The 18,096-nt window shown below is 43.9% G+C and overlaps 1 protein-coding gene across 4 annotated transcripts in view; it reads right to left on the reverse strand.

The window, feature by feature from the left end:
* gbf1 (golgi brefeldin A resistant guanine nucleotide exchange factor 1) overlaps positions 1-18,096 on the reverse strand; it is a 78,846-nt gene that overhangs the window by 4,873 nt on the left and 55,877 nt on the right. For 2 of the 4 annotated variants that reach the window (XM_040033835.1, XM_040033837.1), the window contains 18 exons: positions 17,965-18,053; positions 17,692-17,894; positions 17,446-17,569; positions 15,055-15,180; positions 10,174-10,256; positions 9,584-9,820; positions 9,183-9,276; positions 8,262-8,438; positions 8,074-8,138; positions 7,678-7,801; positions 7,173-7,244; positions 6,968-7,062; positions 6,731-6,884; positions 4,896-5,121; positions 4,643-4,800; positions 4,198-4,447; positions 3,169-3,377; positions 808-958 (listed from right to left, as the gene is read on the reverse strand). In XM_040033835.1, the coding sequence (XP_039889769.1) occupies positions 808-958; positions 3,169-3,377; positions 4,198-4,447; positions 4,643-4,800; positions 4,896-5,121; positions 6,731-6,884; positions 6,968-7,062; positions 7,173-7,244; positions 7,678-7,801; positions 8,074-8,138; positions 8,262-8,438; positions 9,183-9,276; positions 9,584-9,820; positions 10,174-10,256; positions 15,055-15,180; positions 17,446-17,569; positions 17,692-17,894; positions 17,965-18,053 (2,637 nt within the window). Of the gene's footprint in view, positions 1-807; positions 959-3,156; positions 3,378-4,197; positions 4,448-4,642; positions 4,801-4,895; positions 5,122-6,730; positions 6,885-6,967; positions 7,063-7,172; positions 7,245-7,677; positions 7,802-8,073; positions 8,139-8,261; positions 8,439-9,182; positions 9,277-9,583; positions 9,821-10,173; positions 10,257-15,054; positions 15,181-17,445; positions 17,570-17,691; positions 17,895-17,964; positions 18,054-18,096 lie in introns of all 4 variants that reach the window. The other 2 variants (XM_040033834.1, XM_040033836.1) reach the window with 1 other exon arrangement.

The raw sequence follows: 18,096 nt of genomic DNA on the forward strand, positions 1-18,096 counted from the left end.
TATGAACATAAACTGCATTACAGAGCTGAAGCAGAACTGACATCTGAGAGAAAACTAAAAGTGTGGAAAAAAGAAAATGGCACCTAAAAAAAAAAAAGACTTCTCAACCTTGTACTAGAAACAGTAACACACATACACTGAAAGAGCAAGCGTGGTCTGAGATCCTTTATAACAACACAGATCTACCAGAAATTCAAATTCTTGTAAAAAGCATGTTGTAAGACAATATACAAGACTGTGCATTTGGTCTACATTAAGAACAGAAACAAAAAAAAGTTTATTCTATGACAAAAAATACACCAAGTACTTCAGACATGTTGTAGTATACACAACACAAAACCTAAGATCAGGATTCAGGAATATCCACCACCAACCTATGAGACTGAACTTCAGCTGAAGTCAAACCAGATTATCGAGGACTATCTCAGCTCCAGGATGGAGCACGTCAGTGATCCTGCTAAGAATTCCCTGAGTATCTGAACAGGGACTAGTTTTCCAAAATGAGGGAAAACAAAGTCTGCTCACAATTCTTCACAAGACACATTTAAATAAATACATTTTCAAGTTTTGAGTTAAGACATTTTGCGCAATTGATAAATTTCTAATTTTTAAAACGTTAAATAAGACTTCTGAATTTCCTAAATGCTGATCTTTATTACCAAAATCCCTTTGTTAATTTAACTGCCAAGAAGACTTTGGAAACCTCTAGTTTTCAGGTCCAACCAGGCTTTTTACTACAAGCCATATTTACACACACAAACTGTGAATGTGTGCACGACAGTCAGAGAGCACAGAATAGTTTCCTACCTTGCAGCAGGGGGCACCAGCAGCTGGTCCACAAAGTCTGAGAATCAGCCTCAATCTTCCTGCTGGAGGCCTCCAGATGGCACTGCTCCTCTGCCCAGGAGTTGTAGATGCTGGCAGCCCGGGTGTGCAAGGTGTGCATCAGATCTAAGAGCTGCACCCCCCCACACAAAAACCAGCATTAATAATAAGGAGATGTCCAGCTTTATGTCTGCAGTTCAAACTTGACGAATAAAACCACGTACAGACTATTTAGATGTTTACTCAGTTTCTACTAGCAGCAAGGATGCAGTAATGGTGTCTGTGACAGTAAACAGTTTGATCAATCACATAACAAGAGACTATGCTATATGTTATACAGACATTATATTATGAAGTCCTGCAATTCCACAGTGAATAATAGGGAGATTATTCATATTTATGCTTTAATATAAAAGCACTGCTCTTCTTGTTAATAGTTTATTTGGTCAATGCATTTTAAACCAGTTTATACAGAACTTTAGCTAATAATTAATTTCATCATGAACTAATACGCTGACTATTTTTTCCAGGAATTCACAGGAAAATATTTCAAAACTACTGGTGAACACAACAAAGTGGTTTAAATGTTTGTCTTTCATCTAATTTCATCGTAGATGAAGTTACATTTACGAAGTTCTTCACAAGCTGCTCTTTATGTGTCATTAGTTGGCAATGACATCAGTAAATGTGATCAAGGAAAACACCATGTTTGTCCGAGAGGAGGTGGAGTGTCATTATACAAAGAAACGACTTGAATGAAACAAAATAAACTCAAATTTGTACGTAAGTATTGTAGTTACAATCTCCCACTGGGTACAAAACAAGGCTCTTTAAAATAAGAGAAGAATTTTAAGCCATGTTAGTTTAACAGCCATAGTAGCAGGTACAGGAAGCAGTGAAGATGGTTTTGTGTAGGAAGAAAAGACGGAGACGGGTCAAAGCACTGACATCTACAGCCACGACACAAACTGCACTTTGGTTTGTAATGTTTACTTCCTGTGTGTGTGTGTAATACATTAATTGGATGTTAAACCCAGACCAACAACACAAAAATGTTCAAACGTCCATCCAACTCTGAACATGCTGACTTAAAAGCTCCACCGCTCTGATCTGCACTGAAGGATGAGATCAGGCACTGAAACAGCTCTCAACTCTCTGTTTAACGTGTAAACACTCTAAACACAGCATGTTCCACCTACTTACACTTACAATAAGTCTGTGACTGTGCCGAGAACACAAGTGAAATGGTCTTTGAAATTAGCTGGAAACTGGTGAACACTGACAGTAACAATGAGCAGGTAACATCCTTCAACCCAGTGTTGTGACCCATCACCACATCAGAAACAGAACAAATGGGACTCTGTCAGGAAGAGTGTGATGCTACATTTACAGCTGACGTGGATTTACAGCTGTAAGAGTCCTGATGCAACACTTTATAAGCTGCACCTAAAACTAAAGACATGATTATTGATTTTAGGAAGTCCTCTTATAGCTCATCACCTACTATCATTGAAACTGCCGATATTGGGATTGTTGAGAGTTATAAAGAGCTAGGTGTGGTACTTGACCATAAACTGTGTTTTGAATCTCATGCTGATGCCACTACTAAAAAAGTTCAACAAAGACTGTTCTTTTTAAGGAAAATGAGATCTTTTAATGTCTCATCTGAGATGTCGTCTTTGTTTTATAGAAGTTTTATCGAATCTGTGATGTCTTTTTGTATCGCTGCCTGGTTTGGTAACCTGACGGTGAAGAATAAGAATCGGTTGGGACTTCTGGTAAAAACTGCTAGCAAAATTTCAGGGCGCTGGCAAGATGGACTTTTGGCCATTTACAATAGAAATGTGCTTAGAAAGGCTCGTTCTATTATTAATTGTGTGAACCATCCACTTCACAGGGAGTTTGAGTTGTTGCCTTCCGGCCGCCGTTTTAGAGAACCTCCGAGGAGGACTAAAAGACTCCAGGTCTCTTTTATCCCTACTGCGTCTTGTCTCCTTAATGGCAAATAATTGTCCTTGAACTTTCTATCATTATTACTGTTATTATTATTTTATAGTATTGTTCTGTTTATTTTTATCCTCCTGCTGCTAAACTAATTTGCCCTTGTGGGACAATAAAGAAATTGAATTGAATTGAATTGAATAAAACTCCATCTGTGACCCAAACCAGGCGTCTAACATGCTGACACTACAGTCAGTGGGAGGAGTCTCAGTGCTCCATTAAAATGCTCAACTGAATCAGAGATGTGTGGGTAAAACAAGATGCTTTTGGGACAGCTGGGTTCTCATCATTAGAAGGGTAAGGAAGGGTAAAGAGGGCTGTTGTACTTACGTCCTGACTAACCTGTAATGACACCGTGTGGTAACTGGCTGGTACACCCTCATCCTCCTCATCATCACTGTAGGAACGCGATGGGCGCTGGCTGAAGGTCCTGCTGCTGCTTCGCCTCACGCTGCCTCCGCTGTCCTTCTCCCTGCCGCCTGCCTTCTTCCTCATCCGAGACTTGGAGGTGTCATATTTGTGGCTCTTCTTCTTGTCGTGGTTGCGGTAACCTGGACAAGTATGAGGAAACAGAGAGGCGATCTAATCTCATCTGAAATCTACCAGAAGCATGGCTGTCTGAAACATTTGCCCTTCCTGCTTAAAGGGTTTAAAACATGCTATAATAATGGGAACAATTAAAGCCACAAGCAGCTAAAAGAGAGCCCTCGCAGCTCGGTGCACATCCAGCATGCTGCTGCTTGGGTGTGCTGGAGATGTGGCCGTGTGGATGCAGTGCAGTTTACCTCCTCGTCTCAGTAAGTGGCGATGGAAAGTACACAGTAATTACACCGTTTTATATCATCCATGAAACCACTAATGAAAATAAGCTCATTTCTGCTGCTTGAATCCAGCTTTTGACCACATGTGAGGCACGGATGTTTCATTCATCATTTCTTGGTACTTTCCCACGGACACTGGAGAAACTGGAATGTGAATATATCATCTGGCTTCATAGATCTGCGTGTCATCTGCATAGCAGTGTAAATGTATGCTATGCCTTCTAATGAATAATGTAAACAGAATTGGTCCTAGCACTGAACCCTGTGGAGCTCCATAATTAACCTCAGCGTGTGAAGAGGACTCATGAATGTGTTCCAATATTAAATCTTAACTTCATTTATGGACATCTGTGGTTTGATGTGTTTGCATGAGTGGACTGAATGTGTTGTTATCAACATCTGGTGAGACTTTCATGACAGTCACACCTTTAGAAATAAACTGGTGATGTGTTCAGTACTGACCTGCTATATTTAACTCAGTGTGTTTAGTACTAAGTGAACAAAGTTTAATAGTTCTTCTGATAAAACCAACCAGACGTTAGTGTCTCACCTCCATTGAGGCTGGCCTCCACAAACACTCGTATCGCTCTGACACACAGCTCAAAGTTGTCAGGCGTGACGTGGGCGGCGTCTCGAACGATGAAAGAAAGCGTCTCCACACACTTGATGAGAGACTTTGTGTCGTGCTGGCCAAGGTCCTGACCCAGTGTCAGACTGTACTGGTTGACCAGTGGGTGATTCAGCTGAGCCTTTGACCCGACTGTGGGGGTCTTACTTATCTCAAAGTCATCTTTCCCAACCTGTGGGGGGGGGGGGTAAAGAAACATCTGAAATAAAACAAGCATCCCATGTTCTTTCCATAAATTAAGCTTTCAAATAAAATCAGGAAAAGCAACATGTCCTTGGCTTTATATATGATACTGTTACAGTTTCAGTGTCATATGCAACATACTGTTACTCATGAAGCAGGTGTGAGTGTGAGTGTATGTGCTAACCACGAGCCACCCACTGCTGGCTACATCCACATCAGTGGCCGAGCGTGGGATCCTGGTCTTGCTGTGCTCAGTGTAGACCTCCGAGTCCGATGTGTAGCCTCGGTCTAAGCTCACTTCACTGGGATGATGAGACGACAGCTCACTGTCTGACTGGGCACCTGCAGTAAATGCCAACAAAGACATGTTCATGTAAACTCCTAACATGATGTTTTTATGTATTTCTATTTGCTCTTAGACGCTTGTTCAGCTGAACCTGTGTCATTGTCAGCTGTGGCCGAGGTAAGCTGGAAGGCGACAGGAGGTTTCACTCCAGCTCCGATGCACTCCAGCAGTGAAAAGAGCGTGTACCAGTCATCTGTACAGTGGATATTGGCTGCATTAGTCTTCAGCAGCTCATGAAGGCCATAAGCCACCTCCCTGCTGACCCGGGAGAGGACATGGGGCTTCATCATCAGCAAGAGGCGGAGGGAGAGAAGAACCTGTGGGCGCACAGCGAGAGAGCACTGTGGTAATCTGTTCAAATCGTTTAAGCCAGGGGTCGGCAACCCTGGGCACGAACGGTTAACTGATGGCACGACCATAGCTGGACTGGCCATCGGCCATTTTTCATCCATTTTTAATGGGCCGATGATTTTTTTATTTTTTTTTTGTAACGGTATAAACAATGAAAGGTGGTGGATTGTCCCGATGCTGGCCGATGTGTAAAAATAACTCAGTGGTTTGGTGGTGGCGGAGCTCCAACAGAGGCCAGCAGGTGGATGAGGGAAGGGGAGTGTGTGGTTTTTCCCATATTTCTAACATGTCAGTTTATTTTGTTGTGATTTATTATCAGCCAGACCCATATTTGCTTTAAATGACAAATGTATTTAAGACGGAGTGATTTATGTCAGTCTGGGATGGTACGTGTTAACAGCCATAGTTCCTACCTGCCGGATCTTCTTTTCATTGATATTGCTGTTATGACTGATGAAGCCGAGCTGGTGAGTTGTTGACTAAATAACGTGTTAAAGCTACAAATATGACTATTACCAAACTGTACTGTCACTAATAGGGTTGCTTTGTTGATGTTGTTTTATTTTAGTGTCTTTCAGTTGATTACCTGGCTTCTGTAAAGGCACGGTTACTGTACTGGTGTTAGCTTATGCAACAAAGGCAGCAATCAGATGTCCGAGCCTGAGTACCACACAGTTTCATCAGTTAAAACACACCCTTACGGTGGGAGTTTACTAAATTAAATTGTATTTTCTGTTGTACAGTTCATTTGCTGTTATGGATAAAAAGTCTTTTTTTGTTTCTAAATAGCTGATAACTATTCGCTGACAGCTGCCAACATCTGCAAACAAATATAATCCTATGAAGTTGATCTATATAGTGAGTAACTGTTCATATAGAGCGTTATTAAATTCATTGCTAATGCAGTCATACGGCACACTGACCTCTGGGAGAATTTTAGAGGCACTCATCATCAGAAAGGTTGCCGACCCTGGTTTAAGCACATCAGACATTTCCAGTCTTATTTTATTGGTAAATTCTAACGAAATAGTAAACTCAACAACATTATGCATAAACAGGAAACAAACCTTTAGATCTAACATGCACTTGGCCCAAAGTGCTTGCTGGATCTAAATGATTTACTCTTCCTGCTTTCTTTGCATGCTTCTGAAATCCTCACTAATCTGCCGTTTGACTCAACGCATCGAGTAACAAATACTCGAAAGATTGTGTTGTGGTGGATAAATACTTTGTCTTTTTAAAGAACAACAATATTCAAAATAGAACAACACAGGTATTTTAAAATGACATGCTAATCTGTATCCATGTCCAACATGCCACATTCACACCAGCACGTTCTTCTATGCTTTTCAGTGCTTTCTGACACTCACACATGTTCATACTCTGATGGACGCATCAGAGAGCACGGTCATCGTGCTGATCAAAGAGACCACCAGCACAGGTGGCTTTGCACCAACAGCATCCAGCTACCTGGGTTTAAGCTGCCCTAAAACTGAGACTGTCTGCTAACTTGATGATGATCCGAGTCTGCAAGACCACATCTGTGTGCCGGGGTCAGGAAGCATCTTTGTATACCTGCGAGCTGATGTCTTCTCGTCGTAGCAGGCGAATTGCAAGTCGAAGGAGTCCCACCACAGCTCGTTCCACCAGGAAGCAGCTCTCATTAGCATGAACGCAGAGCTGGCAAAGGTGGTCGCGCACCGTCTGCCACACACAGGACACACGGTCTCTGCTCACAAACGCAGAGAAACAGCTCGTTATTGTGCTCAAAATCACTGACAACACAAACGATGTCACAAGAGTCATTCCCACCGGTTCTCAAGAACAATGCGCAGCAGCATCTCCAGGCAGAAGGCAGCATCCTCTTCATCATACGTCTCTTCATCTGGGGTGACTGATATCAGAGCCTTGACAGGAGAATCCAGGTCATTTAGTGTGCTTATGTTGAACCATGAGGTGAATGGTAAGGGAAACACTAAGCTAACACTTGTTAAAGTATGTGCTGAACAACAATAACCTTCATGAGCTCTTGCAGAGACTCCAGCTTCAGGAACTTGCTCTCGGTGATCAGCTTTTCTGGGTCACATTGCTGGAAGACAAACAGCAAACCTACTGATGGTGATCTGATACAGTGTCAGCTGTCCGAACAGTGTTGGTCAAAGTGCACAGCTCAATAAGGCCAAATGTGTAAAAATAAACTATGAAGCAGGCTAACGTTGTTCCCATTTTCACAGATTTAAATCCAGTTTGTTAAATATCACGGCTGTAACGTTCATATTATAACAAACCAAAACAATCACCGGTGCTGTCGTCATTTAACTGAATAAAAGTCAGACACTGCAACATGGGGCTGGTTTTAATTAGGCACCAATTACTGTAACTACAAGTAGTCTGATTACTCGGAGCATTGGCTCTGTGTCATTGTTGCTACGATATGCCTTCACTTGAACTGTATTTGAAATAAAGCTGAGGATGGCAGCTGGTGTTTGGACTGTGTTCAGAGATCGCGGTGAGTCCAGTACCTTGATGCAGTGGACAGCAGCCTGTTTGGCTTCCTGGTTTTCTGTGGACGGTCCTCTGAGTCCTGACTGCTCGGCTCCACTAAGCGTCAGCCAGTTGAAAACACTTAGCACTGCTGACTCGCCACTGAATGTAACACATGAGGAGAAAACGTCCTTTTACTCCATGGCCTCTTAGCTAGCACATGCCTTTGTACTGGTTTTAAAGATCCGGTCTGTTCTACAGGGAATTAAACGTGAAGCTGGTATTTCACAAACATGCAGAGCTAACCGCTGAGCATGGGAGCAGCTGAAAGCAGTTCTAGCAGGTAAAAAAAAAAGTTCACCAGTATTTGGGAAAAAGTCACTGTGTGGTGACACTTATTGGTCTAAAAGATGGAGGATGAGATTGGTGTGTACCGATTTGAAGGGGTTTCCTCTCTCTGAAGAGAAATCTTCCCATTGGGCTCTACAAAGTCTTCCACCTGAGGACACAGGCAGGTAGGTGTTAGCACAACTTTATGTCTCTCTTTACAAAAGACAAACAAACAGTAGATGCCACAGATGATCTATGCAGTACTATCAGAAAGCGAGGACAGAACAACGACCTCAACCATGGCTTTGGGCAGCAGTTCAGCTCTGAACAGCTGCAGCAGCGAGTCCACGATGTTCTTCCAGCCCTCCCTCAGGATGTTGCCATGCCGATGAGCGAGGTCGAACACCGTCTTGGCGGCTGTCTGGGCCTTACTGTTACTGCCAAACACGGTGGGAAGATTCTCCACAGACTGTGTGTGGGGGGACACACAAACACTATTTACACATCTGAATACATTACTGTTACTGAACAACATGCAGGACAACACAATTAGATCATTCACAAACTCTGTTGTTTCTGTAGATGTTTAAGAAGCTGAGAGCTGTGAGGAAGGCTTCTTTTAAACAAAGGTCGTTTTAAGGTGCTGACAGTGGGGACTCTCTGCTGACATCAACAGGTGGAGGAGTGGTACTGACCCAGCCACGTGTGAAAACATCCTCTCAGTGCATCAGCAGGAACATTGAATGAAATCTGGATCAATTCATTAGTGACAACAAACGTGTGTCTGTACAAGTGTAAACTGCTGTGTTCACTCATCCTCACTACAGTTGTGTGTGGCACGGCTCAGTGTTTGCTGTGGAGCACAACTGATACAACAGTACATTTTCTCACAATCACAGTTCAGTTCACGGCACTATTTATGTGTTAGCACTATTTATATGTTAGCAGATGCTACATTTTGTACACATGTTTTAATGTGGGGTGTGTATCAGAGGTGTCAGTTTTTCTTCAAAAACCACCACACGATGATTGTGTGAACCAGAACGTCAAACTAACCAGTGACAGTGGACACAGTCAGGAACTGTGTTCTTTAATCAGCTGATCCCCAAAACACGTGATTGGACTAAGCAGTGTCACATGTGCACTTACTGTGTGTCAAAGGTACGGCAGTGTCTTTGGCTGTGAACAGAAGCGATTTAAGCTGTGGACCCACCTCGCTGCTCAGAGTGGTGAACTTGCAGAGGGAGATGATCAAATTGTCAAACACGTCATTGAAGCCATAGTGAGCTGCAATCATCGCACATTTCCTGCCAAACACAGACGACCGCACACTTTAACAGCTGACAAACACAAAGTGTTTACACTTCATTCTTTACTTCAACTTAACAACTGAACTCCTGACAAAACTACGCCTGTTTTAAAACGTGCATTTTTTCTCCTACAGTAGTCACACGATTTGTCCGTCCACAGTTAACAACAGTAACTTGTGTGTGGGTGGACCGTGCTTCTCCTGCAGGCTAACCCGTGGATGTGGACATTTAAAGGCCGTTTCCAGCACTACAACTCGCAGCGTCTCGTAGCATTTACCACTGAGTGCATCTGAGCGCTGTATACCTGAAGCCAGTGATGGCCTTCTGGATGATGACATCATCGAGGCTCTTGTCAAAGACATAGGAGAGTGCAGCGATAGTGGGGCCCCATGTCATGGTGAACAAGTCATTGTCGTAGCTGCCGGGCGGCAGGTGGAGAAAGACGCCTTCGGACGAGGCGCCGCGGTGCAGTAAGACGCTCCACACATAATTCTCCTTCACTAAACCAGTCTGCTCGTCCGGCATCACAATCTCCTCGTTTCTACAAAGGAAAGAACATCAGTCTATTCATGAGCCTCGGACAGCTGCCCGCCTTCTTTAATCACATCAATATGGAAACAGCTGGAAGCTCTTTAGATCTGTGTTGATGCAGGTAAGGAAACCCCAGAAGCCTTATTCTGTTCATCCGGATGTGGCGTTTCAGCAGGAGAAACATTAAACGCTACATGCAGATGAACAGAATCAGCCTTCTGCTTTTAAATGAGGTGAATGAAGCAGCGTGATGGGCGTTTTTAACAAGATATCCTGAACCAGGATGAGCACAGAGATGAGGCTCAGGTCTGGCTGCTGATAGCAGATGCTAACACATCAGGGGAGTTGTGCTGTGCGCCTTACTTGATAGCATTGTAGATATCCTCCAACATGTCCTGGTCAAAGTCTTTGTTTCCGTTGACTCCCTTTAGATTTTTCTTGAATTGCTGTTTTAAAGTGAAACATCGTGTTAGCAGTGATCAGCATTGGTTTCACTCTACAAACTCTATTCAAACATGTGACCAGTAGACTTTTATTTCCACTCACACGTGGGTGAGAGCACCGATGTGTGATCCTTTGGCATCTAGTTCTTTGTTCAGAGCATCACACCAACAGTTAAAAGGCCTTGGTTGGACACGCACTCATGTGTCATTTAATATATTTTAGGTGCATCATTAGGAAAACAGCGATGCCACAGAGACACAGAAACAGGATCCTGCTAAGGATCAGGAACATGCCATCTGAAACGCACAGTGGTCAGTATCAGCGCTGGTCTGGGAGCAGCTGCTGGAAACAGCACGCTGGGTTTTATGGACACAGTACCTACCATCCCACCGCCCTCAGCTGAACCGCACTCGTGTCATGTTATTGTCGGAGAACACGATCTGATGTGCACACAGCCATAGTTTTCCCATTCCAAAAATAACTGGTGCCAACACATGCTGTGATGAATGTTACATACTGCAACAAGCTCCTAAGTAAGCGAAGTGCCAGGCGCCACTTTTATTGGCCCTGTCCAAACTATTGTGTGGACGTCTGTGTGTTGTCTGACCCCGAGCTCGGTGAGTTTTTCCCCAGACTGCAGCTGAAAGCGCATAGAAATGATTTTAATACACAACAACAGACGATGAGGTCAGACCAGCTTTTATTAACTATGTGAACATAAGAAGAGAGAAAGCAAGTGTGTGCTCGTCAGTGAGTGCCACACACCGTTTAGGCTTCGACACCGTCAACCAAAGGCAGAGAGCACCGACATACACCCTCCTCCCTGACTGTGTGGAGCCACTGACTACAGCTGTGGGCTCTGAACCAGCAGCTTCACCAGTGCCAACACCAGCTTTGTTAGAGGAATGTCAAACCACCACATGTGTCATGTTTAACAAAAATAAAATGACATGACTGAGACAAAAACGCTGGTATTTTGTAAATATAATAAAAGCAGCGTCCTCCTATTGAGAGTAACATCCTCCCCTCTTAATGCTCTCTGGCTGCTATGGTATCGCGTAAATATTTCTTTCAAAATAAGACGCACAACTACAACACGGGAAAGACCCAGGGAAACAGAGTTAACAATAAAAACCCCGAAGACCATAAATTTCACACCCGAGCCTCAACTCTCAGGGCCCGGTACCAAACGACTAACGGACCGGTACTGGGCCGTGGACCGGGGGTTTGGGACCGCTGGTCTAAACTCTTTGATGTACTTCTCTTTAATTTGCTGTTTTGCTGAATGGGTTCGTTTGTGTTTATGGGTTTCTCACGCATGCATGTCAGAACCAGTGCTGTGGTTTTACTCTCAGCCTCACCAACATTCTGCTAGAATACAAAGGTCAACAACAACATTATTATCATTATCATTAGTAGTATTATAATCATATTTACAACATTTATGGCAGGTTTCAGTGACAGTGTTGTGTTATTTTCGTGCTGATGTGGTATCGCGGGAGGGATACTCTGTGTAACAGCAGCTGTAACAAACAAGCTTTGCAACTAGCTTCAGTTTAAACGTCTCTATTAACTCGTGCACTGAACTTTAAATGAAACAAAGATTTTTCTTACACTGACTGCACCACCTGACATGAAGTACAACAGCTCACCATTTTCATTTAGCTCGGTATATCGTTATTTAAGAGAGAGCTGCAAACTTTACAATAGTCAAACATAGTGTAGATCAGGGGTGTCAAACTCAAATACACAGTGGGCCAAAATTCAAAACTGGAACAAAGTCGCGGGCTAACATTAATATTTATTGAAATATATTTATTCCTCCAGATATAAGAATGAATCTTTTCTTATGGACTCAAACACGTTTTGCTGAAAAACTGAATATGGAACAAGCAAAGCTTAATACTAAACAATATATATATTAGCTGTATAATACCAGTAGGCCAGCTCTAATAGTAATTTGGTATGGCTTCGCGGACCAAATGTAAGTAGGCTGCGGGCCAAATTTGGCCCACAGGCCAGAGTTTGACACCTATGGTGTAGATAATCAGGATGTTGACATTGTTAAAGAAATGATAATGAAGGTATAAGAAACAGACTCATGCTAATGCATTTGACTTTTCATTTCTTATCACTGAAACAACCTTAATAGTCTTCACAGTGTTTCCATGGACAGTCTCTCTACTCAACATGTTTGTGCTTTAAAACACTGCATAGAAATAAGTCAGCATTAGGGCTGCCACGATTTGTCGACTAGTCACGATTACGTCGACTATCAAAATCGTCGACGACTGATTTAATAGTCGACGTGTCGTTTGAAGCTTTGTAAGATCGCAAAAGACGCAGAAGTAGTAGGATTTAAGAGTGTAATAACGGACTGAAACAGAAGATGGCAGCACTGCATGTACAAGGATGCCAGCTGCCGTTAAACCCCGAAGAAGAAGAAGCAGCTGTGTCCCAGAATTCATAGCGCGGCCCAGCTCAGTTTCCAACAATGGCGGCAGCTAGTTATTTTAATATTACTCTTATATTCTTTCTGGGTCACAAAATACGTTTAACATATTTTCAGGCGAGAATGTAGCTGTGTAAACCTCAAATATCTGCTCAGTTTATCAAGACACCACATATTTTCAAAAGCGCTCCGACGTTTTCGGAGATGTCTGTTACCCACTAGCTCGATAGCTAGCCGGGGGCTAGGTCACTAGCGCCGTGAGAACACCGGACTCCCAGCAAATTGTTTTCAAACCCACCGCCGTCTTTCGCGACTCAGGTTAAATATATATGAGTCACTTAGATAAATTAAAAATGTTGTTGTTTGGCTTTTTTTTTTTTTTTTTTTTAGTATTTTATTTGTTCCTGAGTAAATCGGTTTGGCTGAGATTAAAGTTATAGTTTTTACACAGCTGAATAAATGTAAAGCAGACAGCTGATTATCAGAAGTGTGAGATGCTGGAGAATTTACTCCGGTGTCCTGTTATATTTTAGATAGCAAGGAGTTTATTAAACTTCACCGAAACAATCTGCAGATTTCATTAAAATTGAATAAACTATCATCTTGTCTTTATTTTTAGTTAGCACCTTAAAAGCTTAAAGCTGTAAGCTAATGATAGTTATATAAGAGCAGATGCTGCTGGTGCAATAAGCTGTAGTTTTACGTCCAGTGGATGATGATCTGATTAGTCGACTAATCGCATAAATAATCGGTGACTAGTCGACTATCAAAATAATCATTTGTGGCAGCCCTACTCAGCATCAGGACTTTTCTCTGTTAACGAGCTCCCTGCTGACCACCGAGTATTTACTCGATTACTGTGGGAAACAGGGCGGACGTTTTACGCTTCATTCAGCCATTATTACTCATGCACAACAGGCTGGTGAATGAGAACCACAACAACGACTTTAATATCTTTGTTATTAGATTGTGAGTCCAACAAGGGACAATTGTTGAAAATCAGCAGCAGCTATAAACCTGTGTGCGGTACATCAGTGTCATGTCTTGCACTTGAACTGTGTTAAACTGCACTGTCCCTTTTAAATAAATAAATTCAACCATCAATGTTTCCTATGATGTCTGCAGCTGTAAGAGCTTCAGTTCTTCTGAAGGACCCACATATGTGAGGCACATACTGGTGTTGGGCTACAGGACCACTACAGGACCAGTCAAACTTCTTCCACACCAAACTTGTTTATTCACGTCTTTATGGTGCACAGTCAGGTTGGACGTGAAAGGGGCCACACCTGAACTATTCTCAAACCGTTGGGAGCATGAGATGATCCAAAATATCTCAGCACGCTGACACATGAAGTTCACTGAACCTAAGGAGCTGAGCCTGAACATCAGCCCCACACCCTGTGCCACTAACCCTGGTCAGATAGCTCTGTTCTCCTGCCTGCTGCTAGGACTCGTCCACTGGGTAAGAAGACGGTGAACGATGATTCCTCCAGAGAGCGCGTGCACTGCTCCTGAGTCCAGAGGTGGCATACTGACTCATGGGATACTGATGTGCACATCACTGCAGCTGATGCTGTGCCTCACACTTGGTGTAGTAACACTTGGAGTGCAGCAGTACATGAAGTTTGTCAGTGTGTAGTAACTGATTCTGCAGAAAGCCGTCTGCACACTACACGCCTCAGGTGTGATTCTACCTGGCCTACCTCTCTGATAATAATAGCATTAACAGCTCACTGTGGACTATTTAGTAGTGAGGAAATTTCCCGGCTGCAGTTGCTGCACAGGTGGTATCCTATCAATATGACCCAGCAGCTAGAGGCTCGACTTCACGCACCTGTGGCCATGAAGTGATTGGGACACCTGGATTTTGACAATATAATGTAAACAGATGCATAGCTGTAATCATTCGGGTTAGGTAATTATCATTAGTAGACCATATGAATATATCTTCCCATCACATTGGTAGTTCATCCCAGTGTTACCATTGTTGCTTGGTTACATTTTGGCAGTTGAGTCTGGTTTGATGAGGTTCAAACTACCATCCCTGTGACACTCAAACACAACCATCATGTTAGATTCAAGCTTCTTACTGAGCTCTTTGTTTTTATGTCCTGTTCGACGCTCCTGTTGCAGCGGTGTTGTCCGGTGACATTTGCCATGTTTGGGCTTCCACAATAATAAATCTCAAACGCTTCGTATACGTGTTATCTTATTTCAAAGCTCCGTTCTTGGTGCTACGGAGGCATATCCTTTCAGACCAGTGTTGGGGGAATGACTGCTGTCCATTTACACAAACTGACACGAGTAGTTCATGCTTCACAACCGCACACAGGTGTGTGATCACTTACCTCTACGGTCATGGGGATGTTCTGCTTGCGGACATTGTGGTTATGCTGGTCAGTGTTCAACATGATGACAGCGTAGGCCAGGGCGAAGCCAGCATCGTTGCTCATGAAAGGAAAGCCGTTGACTTTCTACAAACACAGAGCATGGACCAGATATCACACAACAAACAGAGGCTGCTGTGCCTCTATGGCACACTACAACTACTCCCCGTGTTCTGACCTCCAGATTCACCTCTCAGCTGATACCACACTGACCCCACACAGTGGAAAACCCATTTACAGTGTCACTGCCTAGAATGAATCATCTTCTCTTTCAAAGCCTACTCCTGTGTGCGGCTGGCCTAAAAAAAAAAAAAGGGACATTACTAGGAATAGTTTCCAGGTCACATGGCTCCTCCTGCTATTTTGAGGCGTCAAATGTTTCCCCTGTGGAGTTTGTCCTTTGCCTGTCACACTCTATATGTGACTCTGTCTTGACACTTATGTCATCCCACTGCTATAATCTAAACAATCTGCAGGGTTGACCACAATACTGAGGGCCGCCTCTTACAAGTGGAGTTACCTTGTGATGAACACGCTTGGTTGTGACCAGACTGTGAAACATGTGAATGTGACCGAGTTTGTTTCCAGGTATGTTGGAACGAGTAAAAGTATTAAATTATAAATGCACTGCACTGGGATTAGGGTCTATTAGGGGACACTAGATAATTACATAATCCAAGTCTTCCCAGTGGTAACATTATTAGCCAAAGAACAATAGAATAAAAGAGTATATGCACATTATCAGTCTTTTGTTTGATGCCACTGGCGAGCTGTTCGGCTGCATGCCTGCGTTTGCCCTGTGACAGCTGGCACAGGCTCCATAGGCTGCCTCCTCTTTCTGCAGCACCGTGCTGCCACTTAACAGCTCAGTTCTTGGAAGACCATTGTAGGAACTCCCCCCATAGCTGCTTTCAGACACATGCACCGTCCTTCCAGTGACTGAAGCACACTGTTCAGGCAAGCTGTGATGGACACATCAAACTACACAGCATCCATCTGTCCATTTTCTGCCACTTATAATGGGTCAGATATCAGGCGGAGCAGCCTAAGCAGAGACATCCTGAGGCAAGATGTGCCCAAAACACTCAAACTGGGGGCATCCCAGTCAGATGAGTGACTCTACACTGGAGCTTTCAGAACAACCAAGGGAGAGCCGAGACATGACAGAGGAGGATGATACCTATGAAGCGCCTTGAGGCGACTTTTGTTGTGATTATATATGTATATATAACTAAAATTGAATTGAATTGTGATCTCACTCTTTCAGTCAGTCTCCACTGTGGCCATATGTGAGGGCAGGAACATACACTGACCACAGAATCAACAGCTTCGTTTTCAGGCTTTTCACCGTAACAGTGTAGTGTCCACATCACTGCAGACACGGCGTCAACCTGTGATCAACAATCTGTCACTGTTCCATTTCACTTGTCCTAACTGACTGCAACTACCTGCAGTTTACTGCCGTATCAGGCCAAGACAACCACATCAGCTGTGAACAGCAGAGATGTGATACTAAGGCCAGAGCCCCTCCACGACTTGGCTGTGCCGAGAGATCGTATCCATCAATGCTCTGAACAGAACCGATGACAAAGAGCAGCACAGGCCAACTTTCACCAGGAGCAATGACTCCAATGGTAATGCACACCAAGCTCTTAGGGAGTGCCTGCAGCAAAGGGCCAGTCATACCAGAGACACTGTCCCAATCTTCCATGCAAAACTAAGACAGCCCTACAAGGTCCAGAGAACCTCAGGGCGAACCCCGTCCACCCAGGGGTGAGGTCCAGCGGACCACCCAGGCGACATGACGTCTCCAGCCTCATTGTTAAAGCTTTTTTATTTGTGGGACCTGAAGTGGTGCATCGGTGCAAACGAGGCTCAGTACCTGCTTCCCTGACCTGGAGGAAAGCAACCCCCTCGTCCACTGGGAAAAGTCCCAGTATACAGACGCCAAACTGGGGGAAACCAGTATACCAGGCTCTGTATCCTAGGCTCAGGCTCCTTCTCCACACAAGCGCTGACCTTCAGATCACCACCCAATCCACAAACCCCTGAACCCCTATTGGCCCTAAAGTGAGAGGTTGATAGGAATCTAAACCTCAGTGGGATCATCACATTATTACTGTTGTGCCCGATCCTGCTACAGCAGTCAGCTGATGCTCATTCTCAGGTCTGTTTCATCTCTGATCACGCTCTTATTATGACCTTTGCAGGTGTCCAGCCTTCTTTTAGCTTTAGTATTCAAACTAAGAGTGAAATGACTTAATCTCTGACTCAAGCGCAGCCTAGACCACGTGTGGCCTGATATCCTGCTGTGTCCTGCAGTAATAATGAATTGTAGGACGTGTCCCTTACATGCCAGTTGTCTGTGAACGTTTCCAGGAGTCTCTGAATGACAGGAGCCTCTCCAGGTAATCTGAAGGCCTCCAGGTAGAGCCGCAGGGCCTCGTCAATACGAAGCCCCTGGAAGGTAAATGTGCTGGAAAAGAAACCAGTCAGATTATTGTTTGCTCACACGGTGCATTACTGGTTATTGTTCCTGAACACACACGGCTCCGCCTGTGAAGAGCACACGTTGAAATGAAAGGATGCTAAGCCTACTTCACAAAGCTGTCCAGGAGTTCCGGGTTCTTCCGATCGCTGACGTACTCGCCAATCATTTTCTTGTCCAGTCGGGGGTTTTCCCTCAGCCACTGGGCCACCTGGTTGTTGTCTATGGGGCTGCTGAGGAGGCCTTTCTCCTGGAGGAACTGGATGCCTTTCTTGGGCTTCTGGTTAAACTGCTCCGTACCTGTGATCAGCAGCTTGACACACAGCAAGAAACGCTGCAGATGTTATTCTTTACGTTACTCTCATTAAATGAATTCCACATACCTTTTTCTTTGTTCTAATTTCCATTAGCTCGTGTGAATCAGGTAAACAGGACAAGAAACGCTGAGGCTTTTTCAGACTTCTCTTCTCAGCTGGAGAAAAGAATTTCTGTTAGTCTCAGCTGAACAGTTTCCA

Source organism: Simochromis diagramma, unplaced genomic scaffold, assembly GCF_900408965.1.
Source record: "Simochromis diagramma unplaced genomic scaffold, fSimDia1.1 OVJJ01000176.1, whole genome shotgun sequence".
Lineage (NCBI taxonomy): Eukaryota > Metazoa > Chordata > Actinopteri > Cichliformes > Cichlidae > Simochromis > Simochromis diagramma.